Here is a 16,603-nt window from a genome sequence, read left to right on the forward strand (position 1 = left end):
AGGGGATCTGATCTGCTGCTCATGTAATGGTGTTGTCCCCGCTGGCTCTGGACATGGGAAACAGGCAGTGAATCCCCTGATCAGGGCATTGAGAATAATGTTTGCTGTTTTTTCTTTTTTTTTTGTTCCCAGGCCTGTCCCAGGCTCTCTATCTTCTCTGCTCCACCTTCACAACAGACAGAGACAGCCCATGCCAGCCTCCATGCCAGGGACCCTGCCCAACCCTACAATGCCAGGCTCTTCTGCCGTCTTGATGCCAGTAAGTGCTTCTGACTTCTGCCGAGGTTGCCCCATTTGAGAGAGTTCAGGAAGAGCTGAGATCTAAGCCGACAGGGAAGAAAGTGGCTTCTTCTGGATGGAGGGTTGAGCTGGGTGCCAGTTTGCTTTGAGTGCCTCGCTGTGCATCCGTAGGCATCTTGCTGGCTTCTCCATCCTACAGTGCTTCCCTAATGAGGCATGGTTCCATCTTCCTGCTGGTGACAAGTGAGCTTGTCATACCCAGGGAATGGAATTTGTCTAGGGACACGGGATTTTATGACTGCTCCAAAGCCTATAGCTTGGGCTACATACAGAGTGTCATTAAATTGTCCATGAGTGGTCTAGCCAGGACTCAGAGTGGTAATTAGAATAATAACAATAATAACGATGGTACATAATAACTGCTAACACGTATCCGTGTGTATCATGTTCTGTTAATCACGTTAGCAGTGTTTATTGAGGGCTTACCATGTGCCAGTCACTCTCTAAGCACTTCATCAACGTGTGAAACAACCCTCTCAGGTAGGTACTAATACTATCCCATTTTTTTGAATGGAGAAAGTAAGGTAAGTAGCTTGCTTGGCTGAGCAGCAGAGTAGCTGAGTTTTGAACCCAGGAATTCTCTCTCAACCACTACATGATCCGTACATTCTCTCCTTTCCCTCTCACAACAAACCTCTGCGGTATGCACTGTCATTACCCTCATTTTGCAGATGAGGAGACTGAGGCACAGGAGGCTAAGGAGCTTGGTTAAGTGACTAAGTCACTAAGAGCTAGTGAGTGACAGAATCAGGATTTAAATCCAGGTGGTCTGGCTCCTGAGTCTACACACGTACATGATATTATACTGCCCCTTCTGAAAACAACAGATTCATGTAGAACGCAGATACAGACTGTTTCAGAGCAAACCTTGCTCCCCTGCCACGGGATCCCCACCCTGTACATCGTCATCCTCCCTGGCATTGTGCTTCGGTGCACATGGCTGGCGTTACGATTTACAGGGCCATAAGGGTTCTGAAAAGCCTTAGAGGTGATATGACAATTCAATTAAAACCCTCCCACAGTAACATCAGGAATGTTTTGCAGAGCATTTTTAGCATTCTAAGGAACTGTCTACATTTGCTGTTTCATTTTGTTCTCACAGCAGTCCTGTGGGAATATGATCACAGTCATTATTGATATACTTATTTTACCAATGAAAAGCTGAAGAGTCAGACACTGAAGGGATTTGTCTAATGTCACACAGCTTGTAAGGGAAGAGTCGTGACTAGGACGCACACTCACCTCATGCTGAACAGCCCAGATCATCCCAGGATGAGCAATTTGCTCATTTATCCAAGTGGAAGCAGGGGGGTGGAGAAAGCCTTGGTGGCCCAATTGTAGAGACGTGGACCTGCCCACTGTAAGTGTCAGGTAGTTCAGGCTAGAAAGATTCTTTGCAAAATTGGGTCAGAAGGACATGTGAGCTGACTGACTTTACCTGCACCACTCGCCTTAAACATCTTTAGGTAAAGGAGAACAGTACCACCAATGCGGTGATCCTGGGTTTCATTCAACCCCACTAATTGCATGCAGACTTCTACCACAAGCCATCTTCATCCAGGCTTTACATCCTTCTTGTCCAAAATAGTTTCCTTTCAGGAATTCTATGCATTGTCCAGAAAAATATCACTACAATGATCTTTTTTCCCCATTTGACTAAACTGTGTTCCATTCCCAGGGGCAAAGGTGGGACATTTAGGCTGAAAAGGCCCAGAGAAAAGCGTGCCTGGCACTGGTTTCTACCACATCACTTCATTGTACAACTTGAAATAATAGAGGAGTTGAACAGAAAAAGAGTCTTTGGGACTTACCTGGTGGTCCAGTGGTTAAGATATCGCCTTCCAACTCAGGGGGTGCGAGTTCGATCTCTGGTCGGGGAGCTAAGACCCCACATGCCTCGTGGCCAAAAAACCAAAACATAAAACAGGAGCAGTGGGCTTCCCTGGTGGCGCAGTGGTTGAGAGTCCGCCTGCCGATGCAGGGGACACGGGTTCGTGCCCCGGTCCGGGAAGATCCCACATGCCGCGGAGCAGCTGGGCCCGTGAGCCATGGCCGCTGAGCCTGTGCGTCCGGAGCCTGTGCTCCGCAACGGGAGAGGCCACAACAGTGAGAGGCCCGCGTACCGCAAAAAAAAAAAATAAATAAATAAATAAAATAAAATAAAATAAAAAAACAGGAGCAGTATTGTAACAAATTCAATAAAGACTTTAAAAAAAAGTGGTCCACATCAAAAAAAAGAAAAAGAGTCTTTAAAGTTTTAACAGAGAAGTCAATACACTTGAAATTTTTAAAAAATGTTTCTGCTTCAGAATAGAAGCAAAGGGTCAGGTGCATGGTAAAGAGCCAGTGTAGATAAAGAGAGTCAGGAGTTCCTAAACCCTTGTCAGCAATGTGTACAGCTGTCATGAAAATAGTGTCAGTCTAGAGCAGTGATTCTCAACTGTGGACAGTTTTGTACCTGAGGGGTTATTTGGCAATATCTGAAGACACTGTTGGTTGTCACAACGTTGGGAAAGTGCTACTGGCACCTAGTGGGTAGAGGCCAGGGATGCTGTTAAACATTCTACAATGCACAGGATAGTTATGATGACAAAGAATTATTTGGCCCCAAATGTCCGTAGTGCCAAGGTTGGGAAATCGTGATTCAGTGTGACACTAATGTAGCTAAAGAAAATTAACACAAGGTATCTAAAAGCATATGCCAAGAGTTCTAGGCCCTAGAAATCTGGGCCTTTTCTTCCTTATTATCAAGTTGCCAGCCCTTGCACTGTAATTTTGGCTTGTCAAGTGTGGTCTTTCTGTAGAGTTCTTGCCCTGAGAAATCATGCTTCCTGTGGCATAAAAGATTAGTTTATGTCTGTAGGTGAAGGTGAGATTCTTAACTGATCTGTAGTGCACGCTGTCAGGCTACATATTTCACAAAGCTCTAGGTCAGAAACAAATGATGAATTCGTTCATTCATTCATTTATTTCATAAAATTTTGTTGAGCACCTGCTATGGAACAAGCTCTGTGCTAGATGCTGGCATGTGGTGAAGAAAAAGGCAGGCGTTGGCTTCTAGCACTTCACTGGGTTGTGATTTCTGATCTTGAAAGTCAAATGCTGAAATAATTTGGGAATACGAACACCCTTTTGTAATTACAAAAGCCCAGTGAACTGCAGACATTTTAGCTCCTGTTTTCCAGTTTGTTTCAAGGGAAAAGAAGAAGCTCAAAAAAAGGTGATATCCTTTACCTGGATGTTTTACCTACAGTGCTCAATGTCGCTTAGTATTTAGCAAAGCCACTCCCATCTTCTGACCTCTTAATTCTAGTCCACTCATTAAAGCCACACTCATGGGCAGAGCGTTATTAGCACAAAGCACCAAATGGTTGTTTTAAAGAGGCTCTTGCTAACCCCCTATAATTACTTAGGTGGAAAAATGCAATTTTTTAAGATAGGAGAATCAGCCTGTTTTCAGTATTCTGTTTGATTTGTCAGTCATAAGATAGAAATGGTCCTAGATTGTAATTTTTCTGAAAAGTGGGAAGCGTGGCTGACTCTGGATCAAGAGGCAGCAAGCAGGCTACACTCACTTCTTTGTAGAACATGATGGCTACAAAGCATGATGGAAAACCCTGGATAATCATGTGTCCTTCTGAACCATCCTCCTTTAGGAAACTGAAAGCAAAAGCTCCTTTGGACTTGATTTCCCTCTAGGAGAAGGTCACTAATTGGAATAAAGTGTTGAATCCTATTCCGACTCTCCTAGCCCCTAGCCTCTGGAAGTGGGAGTTATAAAGTAATAAGCATTTTTTAGCGAAGTCTCCGTGACTTAACAATGAGAGTATACAAATGTACTTTATGACACTGAACTGTACACTTAAAAAGAGTTAAAATGGTAAATTTTATATTATGTATATTTTACCATGATTTTAAAAAATAATTTAAAAAATTAGACTACCCAGGCTGCCTGGAGATTTAGACGAATATGAGAGTGAATACAATTGGCCCTCCGTACTTGTGGGTTCCACATCTGTAGATTCAACCAACCATGGATTGAAAAAAATATATATATATATATATATATATATATTTTTTTTTTTTTTTTTTGCGGTACGCGGGCCTCTCACCGCTGTGGCCTCTCCCGTTGTGGAGCACAGGCTCCGGACGCGCAGGCTCAGTGGCCATGGCTCACGGGCCCAGCCGCTCCATGGCTTGTGGGATCTTCCCGGACCGGGGCACGAACCCGTGTCCCCTGCATTGGCAGGCGGACTCTCAACCACTGCGCCACCAGGGAAGCCCGAAAATATATTTTTTAATACCAGAAAGTTCCAGAAGACATCACTTGAATTTGCCAAGTGCTGGCAACTATTTACATAGTATTTACATTGTATTAGGTATTATAGTAATCTGGAGATGATTTAAAGCACAAGGGAGAATGTGTGTAAGTTTTATGCAGTTACTATGCCATTTTATATATAAGGGACTTGAGCATCCTTGGATTTTGGTATCAGAGGTGGGTCCTGGAACCAATCCCCAGAGGATACTGAGGGACAACTCTGTTTTATTTTGTTGAATTGGTGCTGCAAAAGGTTTTGCTAGAGTGCTCTAGAAAGTTCTCCTTCATTAAGTAGCTCCTTTTGAAACAATTTCACATATTCATACATTGCTAGATCACTGATAAACTAATTCTGGCCAAGGTAAGGCTGATGGTGCTTTGCTGTGACAGGAAATGTGCCCCAGTCATTCATGAGAGGCTTTAGGCAGGCACCTCTGCTAATCCACACATGGGTGTCATAACTATACCCCCCCCCCACCCCTGCCCTTGGGGTGGACACAGCAGGAATTGCAGTGATAGAGTCCCAACAATGGTAAAGGGTCATTTAGTTCAACTGTTACTCTCAACTCTTGTCTGTGAGGTTTCCATCCCCCACACTTTGACAAACTCCAGTGATAAGGAACTCTGTATTTTCTAAGACTACTTAGGCTAACTGAGCAGAAACCTGGTTCCCTAAAATTTCCAACCATTGTTTTCATTTCCATCCTTTGGCAAATGGAAAAACTCTTGCATTGAAGAAACTATTTCCCCCCTGAGGAAAGTCAAATTATTTTCTGTGGGATTTCAGTATTAAGTATTTATTAAGCATTATTCTAGTTCTTCAAAAAGTGCTAATTTTCTACTAAACAGAAAATATGAATCAGACGCACCCTTCCTTGACTGAAATAGAGATTTTTCTGTATTTACTTTTTAACAGGGATGCGCCCCAGAGACAAAAGAAACAAAATTGAGTTATTTGTAGTGAGGTGGATGGACCTAGAGTCTGTCATACAGAGTGAAGTTAAGTCAGAAAGAGAAAAACAAATACCGTATGCTAGCACATATATATGGAATCTAAGGAAAAAAAAAAAAAAGGTCATGAAGAACCTAGGGGTAAGATGGGAATAAAGACACAGACCTACTAGAGAATGGACTTGAGGATATGGGGAGGGGGAAGGGTAAGCTGGGACAAAGTGAGAGAGTGGCATGGACATATATACACTACCAAACGTAAGGTAGATAGCTAGTGGGAAGCAGCCGCATAGCACAGGGAGATCAGCTCGGTGCTTTGTGACCACCTAGAGGGGTGGGATAGGGAGGGTGGGAGGGAGGGAGATGCAAGAGGGAAGAGATATGGTAACATATGTATATGTATAACTGATTCACTTTGTTATACAGCAGAAACTAACACACCATTGTAAAGCAATTATACACCAATAAAGATGTTACAAAAAAAAATGCCAGAACTCAATTCAGATATTTGAATGTTAATTTTAGACACTAGGGCAGGCCAGCAGGACAGTGTAGGGGGGGCATTGATCACGAGTCTTCAGCACCCTGACTGCTTTCTTCATCTTTCCAGAGCCCTAGCCCTGCTGTGAGGCCTAAAACTGTTCCTGTGTAGTCAGACACGGTTAACAGGGAAGAGAAGATGTTCCAGGGGCAGCAGCTCAGATACCTCTGCTGGATCATTTTGATTGTGATCATGAGTTAGAGAGACAGGAAGACACGTCATCTTTAAGAGGGTGGCTTTTTCAATGAATTTTTTCTTTTTGCTAAAATGATTCACGTTTCTGTATAAAATTTAGGGTGACCAAAAAAGCCACAGATAGCCTGAGACAACCATTTGGTATATTCTGTATCCTTCCAGCATTTCTCTATGCATATGTTATTCTGTGTAGCTATAAAAATAAGCATGATGAGTAGTATTTGGAGTGTTCTCGAAAGTGGAAGTATTGCATACTTTTGTTTGGAAATGATCTACCATGACAACACGTAGTTCTCTTTGGCATCGGGCGTATTCTCTAGAAGGCACAGCTTTGGATGATTCTTTGATGTGCTTGAGTTCAGGGCTCAGGAGTATATTGTTTACCCTTCAGCAAACCACAGGCTTTGCCGGGAGTTATTCACAGAAATTCTAAACGATCCATTTGAAAGAGAAATGCAGCTTTGTCTATGACCTAGACTGCCTTTCTCAGACTTCTGATTCTGTTACTTTCCTTTCTCTTAGATGGAGAGACAAATGTCAGTGAACTCCAACCTCCTGGGAATGCAAGGTCCAAATCTCAGCAACCCCTGTGCTTCTCCCCAAGTCCAGCCAATGCATTCAGAAGCCAAAATGGTAAATAACAGTTAAAATCATCCTTTTTTTATTTCATGACTTTTTCTTTCTTTTGATTTCTGCTCTGACTTGCAAACTTCGGTTAAGTCAGGTAGATGGTTCTGTCTTTGTTTCAGTGAATAGGTCTTTCTGTGGAAAAGCTGTGCAGAGCTTGGCTCTCTCTTTGAGGCTATTTGTTACTGAACCTTGGCGTTGGATGCTCATATAACAAACATTGGACCAGCATGTGGCCTTAGTGAAAGGGACTTTTGGAAGTTTGGGGAAATCCATAAGAGTTGAGGAGGGATGCACCCAAATATGTGTATATTTGCTCAGAAAGTGAAATTAGCAAAAACAATCTAGAGTTTCTCTCCTTCGAGGTAGTCACAGTTTCAATGCCACTCTTCCTGTCCCCACGGCCACCAAGACAGACATGTGATTTTTAAGCACATACTACTATGAAAATATTTTTCAGTTTTTGTTATAGTCACCATTTGTGACATTGAGCTGAAAGGACCAGTGCCTTGTTTTCTCACAGGGTAACTGCAGCTTATACTGAAATGTGTGATTTCAGGTGACAACTTCAGTGACTTTTAACGTATGAGACTGATGCGCAGTAAGGTCAGTCCTTGCAACCAAAGTGATAGATTCATCCATTTCTATTCTACCAAATATTAATAAAAGCAATGCATGTCGATCTTGGCCATATAAAGTAAGTTTGCTGGTTATATTTAGTGGAGTTATTTGAAGTAGGTCATTCAGTACAAATTCTGACACCACAGTTAGTAAGGTATCAGATGTCAACAAAATACACTGCAGCAAAGTTTTTAGTATCTGATATTAGATAGACAGCTTTTGCTAGAAGTTGGAGATTTATTTGGTTTGCTGACTGACAACGTTAGGGACCCTGTCTAATGGCTGGGGTGAGGATGTTATTGACATCTCTGAAAATTAGCCATCAATACCCAGTGACTTCGTTTTCAATGGCAGCAAGCTTTTTTGGAGCCTGCTTTGGTCACGTTCTCTTGGAAACTTCACTCGTTTCACTTGCAGCTTCTCAGCCCAAGGAAGCAACTGAACTCCCAGTGTTGGCTACCTTGGGCAAATAAAATCTGTGGTTGGGAGAGTTCTCTTTGCTGTGCCACAGTCCCTGTGACATGCCAAATGGCACCAGCAGCTTCAGCAAAGCTCGTTAAATCTTTTTGGAATCGGCAAATATTTTTTCAACTCAAGCCCTGCTGAGCCAAACCAAATACTTGCTGGCAGAGTAAAGTCCAAACTGGCATCTGTTTTGGAGACCAGAGTAATGCCATTTACATTTTTTTAAAGGAAAATAAAAAATGAATTGTGACGGTACTTAAGAAAAAAATAAAATTATGTTATTCATGTGTATGAATAAGTTCTGGGTCTAAGCATCAGATGCTACTCCCCCAGCTGGATTATTTCTGAACCACCTAGTTTAGTTCAGGGTCTGTATCCCTTTTGAGGGACCTCCCAGACAAACTTGAGGTAGATTCTAAAACATAATTCCAAACCAAATTTCCCTGCAGTTGAGTTTCACTGGACTTTATGCCACCACTTGACTCTGAAGTGTCCTACCCCTCTTCTTGCTGGCAAAGAAGGAAAATGCTTCTAAAGGGAGCACAGATTTATAGTTATTTATATGTATGAAATAAAAACGTATGATATGGCAGATTAATAGTGAATGATATCAGCAGGAGACAAAAGGGAGAATTGTGCTGTACTTATAAAAATAGTGTTACCCTGTAAATGTTCGTTGAGTTAAATGTTGAGCAGGCATACTACTCTGCTGATTCATGTTCTAAGTGAATGAATATTTCCAGATCCATGAAGTCTGGGCAAACCAGCTGTATCATGAAGTAGATACAGCTTTTCCCCCTTCTCCAAACTTCCACGCCTAACCCGGGTATTGCCAATACAAATATGGATTACTGTTAATCCAAAGGGAAAAATTGTAATATTGGCCGCTTATATTTTGGAAGAAGAGCATTTACCTAGTAGCTTGGAAAAGTGTTAAGTGAATGACTTTTAATACATTACTGAGCGTCCCTATTCTGATTTCTGCTTGCTTTATTCACTGGAGAAACCTGTTATTGCCGTCTACTAACTGTACAATATTTTCTAGCAGCTTTGGTTTACTTAGATGAAAAGCTTTTATAAAATACAAAGTAGAGAAGAAAAAAAATCTTCCACAATGTTAATGTCAGCCAGAGCCTCCCCAGGTTTCTCAGAGCTATGGGCTTTGTTGTTCTATGCCTAATTTTCTTCCTGTGTAAGACTAGAATGGATTCCAGATTTCAACTAAGACTCTGGTTTCGCTGTTTTCAAGGACTTTTCCAAAGGTCACACATGGGCTATTGTGATGAAGGCACTGTGTGGGGTGTGTTCTCAGAGCACAAGAGAAAACAGAGAGCTGCCTGGGAGGTGTTGCCTACCTCACAGCGCTGCAGACCTAGTCTCCTGGGAATGGTGCTGTCAGAGTGTCCGCTTTACACTCCCTCTTGGCCACTGACAAAAGCCATCATCCTGAATCTCTGGGGAAACTCAGAGGTCCTCGAGGTGGACAAAAGCTGTAGACAGGATTGCTTTACAGGTACAGTTTTATTAGAAGCTGTCTGACAAGTGATGGCTCAGTAGAAGACATCCATTTTCTTTGCCCCAAATCAGTCACTTCTATTGTGGAAGAGAGCAAAATAGGTGTCCCCAGTAAGCTCCATCTTGCACTAACCTGCAACATCTTAAATCAAAATCATACATGTTCTTCTTTTGATTTAATGTGTATTAGTATCAAGCAGTACACTTCAATGTACTGTAATCACATCTGTCCAAGCTGATTTGATCATAAGTCTGGCAGATAATAATTTAGTTTTATGGATCTTTTTCTGAAGAATTAAGCCAAGAAACATATAACTTCACAATTAGGCAAGTGAATATGTGCATATTGGGTTTCGTTTGGGGGTCAGAGCAGACTCAGAGCTCTGAGAGACTTCCATCTTTCTAACCGCACAGAGAGATAGTCTCTTCCTTCCAGATTCCTGGGATCGGTGGGTGTCTTCCCTGAAAATGGGGTCGGCTAGGAGGAAAGTCACTGGATACCTGATGGACAGTTTTAACACGCAAAGGGGAGAGGGAGAGAAAGAGGAGGAGGAGCAGAGAGAAGTGGAAAAGGGGAGGAAGAAGGAGACAGAGCAGGCAGGAAATGCACACCAGACGGGGACCTGTTTTTCTAGCCTTTGCTGGGTGCGAGTGATTCTGCAGTGATGTGGGTGTGGTGCTCTCAGAGTTACGTAGATTTGTGTTCCTTTCTATCTGTGAGAATTAGACCAATTCTATCTAACTTTGAAAAAGGTGTTCCTTTTCTTCTTTTTAAAGAAGTCAATAATAGGGTTGGAAACTAAATAAGGGGTGGGGAGAACTTGTCCATACACCTGTCTTGAGTCTCTTTAATGATGAGATGACAACTCTCATATTGGAACTGGTGAAAATGAGGATGGCATATAAACAACAATTCATGGAGGCCTCTCTGGCCACTCTGCCCAGATTCCGCCTTCAATTTGGATAGGGGTAGGAAGCCTAGGAAGTATTGATACCAGTGAGAAGGTATGTATAGCTGTGACCTGATTTTATTCTCAGGACAGCCCCATAACAGGGATATTGTCCCCATTTTACAGCTGAGGCAACTGAGGCTCCCAGAGGTTAAAAAACTGGCCCAATGACACATCACTTAGCAAAAGCTAAAGTCTCAGACTCTAATGACAAAGCTTTTCCATCACAACATTGATCCTTTGATAAAAATACACAGCTTCCAGGTATCAGTAACCAGAGGATTAAATCAAATTCTTTTTAGGTGAATTTATATATACATACTAAGGGGAGACAAGGATGGCAAGGATAGTTTAGATCTCCAGATAACTTGGAAAAAATGTGGAGTGGTTGTTTAGTATGGAACTTAACCTCTTGGTTTAACCAGAGCTCTGTGGCTTCACTGACTGCTCCAGCCTCACTGCCTCTTATTCAAACACATTTTAATCATGACATTTCTTGTTTTACATGTGTGTCTCCCCCACTTGATTGATTGGAAGCTCCTTGAAAATAATCCTTGCATTGTGTAAGCTCCGTGTACTGAGAAAGGCCCCATGAATGAGAACTGAATTTAATTGAGTTGAGTTGAATTAAAATTATGAGAAGGAACCAAACCCTAGCCCTGGAAATAAGGGTGAGATGGAGTGAGTAGCGGGTATGGGTGGGGCTAAGAAGGAGAGGATAAAGTGTGTTAAATGTTAAGCTAAGTATTCAGCTTGTAAAGAGTAGCTGACGACATTTGATGTGTTTGAAAGACATCTAGAAACAATATCCGTCATATTTTTTCCTTGAGAGGAAAGCAATATGTCTGTTCCTTAGAAAGCAGAACTTGGAATATCATTGCCCTCCTAGGAATTGAGAGCAATCAATACTAAATGCTGTTTCTTCCACTGTGGTGGATTGATTGTGCTGTATTTTGGTCACCTACTGTCAATACCTCATCCACAGTTAGGTTTGCAGTTTATTCAATGAATACATAAATATATACATTAATGAATGAATGAAAGAAACCAAAAGGATTGAGAGTCAAGACCCTTTAGAGATGGAGGGCACTTAGTGAAGAACTTGCCCAATTCCTCATTTCACAAGCGAGGACACCAAACCTGGTAAAGACTTAGGGAGATCAAGCCATCATTTAAACACAAAGCTGGGCTCCAACAAAGGCCTTCACGCTTCTATCCAGAATTGTGCTTTTTCCACCAGCTGTACTGATAAATTACTAACAGTGCTCCTTTTTTTTTGGCTCATGGTTTCCTCCTGGCAGATTGGCAGACAAGAAAACTGGGGTGGTAGAGTGAGCAATCCATGGTTAAATTCTCTACTTTGTTTTGAATGTCAACCTGGGTGTGTTTGTGTTTGCCTTTCCCCTCCCTAATTATCAAGCTGGATAACTGTTTGCCTACAGTGCCCGTTGGCCACCCACTGTCCAACAGATAAATCACAGAGAAGCCTGGCTCCATATGGAGTTGCCTGGAAAGTTTATACACATGAAAAGACAGTCTCCAGGTAACATCTCTCTGGCACTCTTGAGAAATGCAGTTCTGCGATTTGCCTATTTGCTTTAATCATCCCCAGCTTCACTTCCTAAGTGTCCAGGAATGAAAAAGCAGTGAATAAATAGGCTGTCTGCTTCTCAGAAGCTTCGTGGAGAGGCAGGAAATGCTGTTGACTTGACAGACACTCTCTTCTCATTAACTTTCGAACCATGCCAGCAGCCATGTGTCCCCGTAGCCAGTGATCAAAACGCGATGATGGGCTGAACCAAGATGACCACTCTTCAGAATCATTCTCCCTCAGTGCTGTGAAAAACCACTGTCCAATATGCAGGTGGATAGGAATTAGGTAAGATTCTATGACAATAATCACGAAAATCTAAGCTTTCACTAATAGGTATGATGGATCTTATTTTACGGGCAATTTGCCTTCTTAGAACACCATGGTAGAAAATAGTAATTGTTAACAGTAATTGATCACTTGTGTATGTGGCAGAAATTATGTCAAGCATCTTGCAATATATTATCTCATTTAATTCTCCAAACAATACACTTAGGGAGGCACTGTTCTTAATCTCATTTTATAAATGAACTGAGAGGTTGTGTAACTTGTGAAGAACAGACAAGCTGGTAAAATATGGTGCTGGGATGTGAACCCAGGCATTGGGCCCTTGGTCCTGACCGTAAACCGTAATGTTTTGCCAGCAGTGGGGATGATCGTCCTAGGAGTTCATATTAGTAGAGCACTTTCCAGATTGCAAAGTGCTTCCACGTACATTGTCTCCTCAGAGCCTCATAGCAATTCTCTAAGGTCAACAGGGAATTATTCCTATCCTCATTTTATAGACACAGAGAGGTTCTAAGTGACTTTTCCAGCATGATCCAGTGGCATAACCAGGCCCTGAGCCCAAGTCTTCTTTGATTTTTGTCCTGTTTCTACTATATCATGCTGATCCTGGAGTCCCCATGATAACTTATTCCGAATCAAAGCAAGTTCTTATAAAAGCGAAATTCAGTGGTATTAAAGTATCAATAAGGTGAAGCTCAAATTAATAGCTAGGCCCAGCCACCTAACTATTAGCTTCTCTAGTCCTCTTCATCTAAACGCCAGAGAGAAGGCTGATTCCTATTTCTGCCTGGCCAAGACAACTGCTGAATTAAAGAACGAAAAGCAACAACACAACTCTAAGAGCTAATAGAAGCCCTGACTCCTTTCTCTTGGCTGAAAGTATAAACTTTCACATGCCATTACCACTTCGCCCATTTAAACTGTAGAATGTTTAATTTAGGAATACATTGTGTCGAGTTTTTTGGTACAATGTAAGTGATTAGATTATGAGATCACTGATAAGGGCTAGCAACCATGTATTTATATTTCTACAGAACAGAATAAATTCCTACAGCATTTACATTCCGTGTGCTGATCAGGATCCCAAACGCATGGGATTATACATTTGATTATAGTTGTTTTGAAAACGAGAATTTGAGAGATTAGCAATTGCTTATGAATCACCAAATTGCAAAGCAGGAAAGGATTATATTGGCAAAATTCTTTCCTTAGAGAAACAAAGGTATGAAGTTCAAGTTAACAGCTGGTCTAAGGTCACGTAGCTAATTAGCAAAAGAAGGGGAATTAGAACCCAGATTCCAGGTTTTCAATTTATAGTACTTCACTCTCCATGTGCTAGTCAGGAGTTGACAGAGAAAGTCATCTGCTGATTGCTGTGATAGTGAATTTTCTAAGGGAGTGTTTCCTGAAGCCTGGTCAGTACCTGGGGAGAAGAGGGTCAGTCAGCTTTTCCCTTTTATATCCAATGGGAATTGAAGTTCATCATCAGAATGCCTGAAGGAATGGGTCCAGTTTCTATAATTCTTCCTGAGACTTGGGGGTCTTGACATGAGACCACTAAGCTATTCTGCTTGGTTATCCAAAGCATGGATTCATGATAAATATTGCCTCTCTTGGCACCCAGTACAAACTGACTTGATTTTGCCTGCCACCAGGCAAAAGTAAACTTCCCACTTCTCATTGCTGTGTTTTTTGGGACTGCATGGATCTTACTTGGGCTTTTGGAGATCTGTTTCATGCTGGTGTGAAGTGGGGACCGAGCTCTCTGAGCACCCATCACAAAGCGGTATTGAAATGTCCCTTTCCATCGGCCCTCTCTGGGCTCTCCCCATCTCCACCCTCACCAGCGGCTCCGCACACACACATTCAGATAGTCTCCTAGGACTCACTGTCTTCCCAGTTCTCTCTCTTTCTCTTTCTGCAAGTATCCACCCTGTTTTGGTAACCGTGGCAACAGGTGAAATACAATCCCAATATTTGCTTGCTGCCTCTGTCACCCAGCCTAGCACGCGCATCGCCGGCTCTTGTTTTTGTGTTTGTTTAACGTTCCCAAGCCTGAAGTCAGATGCATCTGGGCAAGGACGCCACGCACGGTCAGTCTGGTTTGGAACACTCCCTCTCACACTGTCTTCAGGAACGTCTTCTTTGTGTGTTTGTATATGTGTGCGCACGCGTGTTTCCTTGTCTGCTTTGGAACGTTGTACAAATAAGTTCAGCTTATGTTAGAATAGCCAAGCGGGAAAAGAAGGAATTTTACACATCTTGTTACAAGGAAGTTCTGCTTTGCAGAGATATATTTTGGTCTTTTTCTTGGAATTTATGTTGCTTACACTTTCCAAGATTTTTGCCAGCACCGCTAATAAGGAAAGTTTGCTTTGCACTTCGGGATGATGGTCTGCCTTGAGTTGGTTTTTTATGTGGCAGGTACAACAGATCTGTCAGAAAACTTGTGCCTTGAGGGGGATGGAAGGGGGGGCATTGGGGAAGATAGAGGAGGCAGAGTTTTCCTAAAAGTGTGGGATTTTTCTTTTGTTAAAAAAATAAAAGGGAGAATCCAATCTTCAAATCCAAAACTAACCAAGAATGTATTTTTCCTGTTGGTATCCTTTCAAATGGTCTTTCTATCCCCTGTTTGTTTGAAAATCTAGCTGTACTATATAGTATTGTATATTTTATATATTTTATTTGCCTTAGTATAAGATGAATCATTAGGTTCTCAGAAGTGGTGAGTCTCAACAGTAAAAATAAATACATCAAGTATTTTTATTTTGAAACGGTATTTGCAATCACCAGACAGAAGATGTGTTTCAGGAGGATGAGATTTTCATCCAACTGCGGCCTTGGATTCTAGAGATTAGAAGTGCAAACAGAGAGGCAAGGCAGTAACCTGATTTCAGTAGAGAGCCAGCATCTGCAGAATAAGAGGGAACAAGAGCACACTTGGGTAGAATTTCAGAGTTGGCAAGTGTTTCACTTGCACCCTTTCCTGGACTGTGCTTCTCCCTTTTGGCACCTCCGCATGGGAATGTGCCCATGTTTCCAAGGTACCAGTCCTGTGTCCCTCCCAGCCTCTCCTGCTTCACTCAGCTCCGTGCACCATGGTCACTCTCTGAAAGCCCCTCCCAGGAGGCTGGCATTTTTCTGAGGGCTTCTGGCTGCCTTGCCTCTCCTATCCTATTTCCCTCGCTTTGCAAACTGAACTCCTCCTTTTTTACAAGACTTAGCTCAAATGCACATCACATTTCCTGCAAAGTCTTCTCAACTTCCTCAGGTAGACAGGAGCCACGCCTTCTGCTGGGGTAGACTCCATTTGCACCTTGTTTATCTATTCCCTGTACAGGCTTTATTACGTGTCATCGTCTGTGTACCTGCCTCACTGCCAGCCTGTGAACTCCTTGAGAACAGAGGCCAATTTGATGCCATGTCCCAGGGCTGGCATCTTTCCTGCACGTTCTAGGTGCCCAGTGAATGTTTGTTGATAGAATGAAGGAAGGAAAGTCATAAACCCATTTAGATGGAGATGGTACTGTGACTTATTATACTGCTCCACGCTTTGGGCTTTTTTTTTTTTTTTTTTTTTAAGTTCCAGGGATAAGGTAGGACTTAACTCAGATGATTGATTCACCAGTGGTAGAATTTCAGGACCCATGACAAGTGGGTGGGAGAGAGATATTTGAGCAGGTGAGAATCCTTCCCACAATTTCCCAAATCCCTGCATCGGTATCTGGGGGCTCTGCCAGCCACAGCCAAGTGCAGCTCTGCAGAGAAGCCCTGCATAAGACTTCTGGTTTATATCCTGCTTTTGAAAACTTTCACATGATACTATGAGCATTTTCCCATATCACTAAATATCTTTTGAAAACATGTTAATAATTGTATAATTTATCCTATGACTATTGCATAAAAATTTTCACTTTATTTCTATTTCTGGGTATTTAGATTTTCTCTACTAGAAATAACATTTTGATTAGAAAAATAAATCAAACAAAAAACTGATCTGAAATTATTTAATTATATCTTTGATTATTTCCTTAGGATAGATTCCTAGAATTAGGATTACCAGGTCAAAGGGAATAAACATCTTAAAGACTTGGTATATATACTGCCAAATTTCTTTAAATTTACACTTATTTTCATTCCTTCCTGTAACATAGGAGGACATCTGTCTTATAGCATTTTCAGAAGTATTAAACATTCTCATTTTAATACAAAATCTTGGCCAGTTTTTGTTTGTATTT

General features: G+C 41.9%; 1 protein-coding gene across 5 annotated transcripts in view; it reads left to right on the forward strand.

Annotated features, from left to right (window-relative positions):
* CREB5 (cAMP responsive element binding protein 5) overlaps positions 1 to 16,603 on the forward strand; it is a 416,145-nt gene that overhangs the window by 303,456 nt on the left and 96,086 nt on the right. For all 5 annotated transcript variants that reach the window (XM_082633028.1, XM_082633029.1, XM_082633031.1 and 2 more), the window contains 2 exons: positions 133 to 259; positions 6,831 to 6,941. In XM_082633028.1, coding sequence (XP_082489154.1) covers positions 133 to 259; positions 6,831 to 6,941 — 238 coding nt within the window. The remainder of the gene's footprint in view (positions 1 to 132; positions 260 to 6,830; positions 6,942 to 16,603) is intronic.

Source organism: Mesoplodon mirus (genome assembly GCF_964341445.2).
Source record: "Mesoplodon mirus genome assembly, chromosome: 9".
Lineage (NCBI taxonomy): Eukaryota > Metazoa > Chordata > Mammalia > Artiodactyla > Ziphiidae > Mesoplodon > Mesoplodon mirus.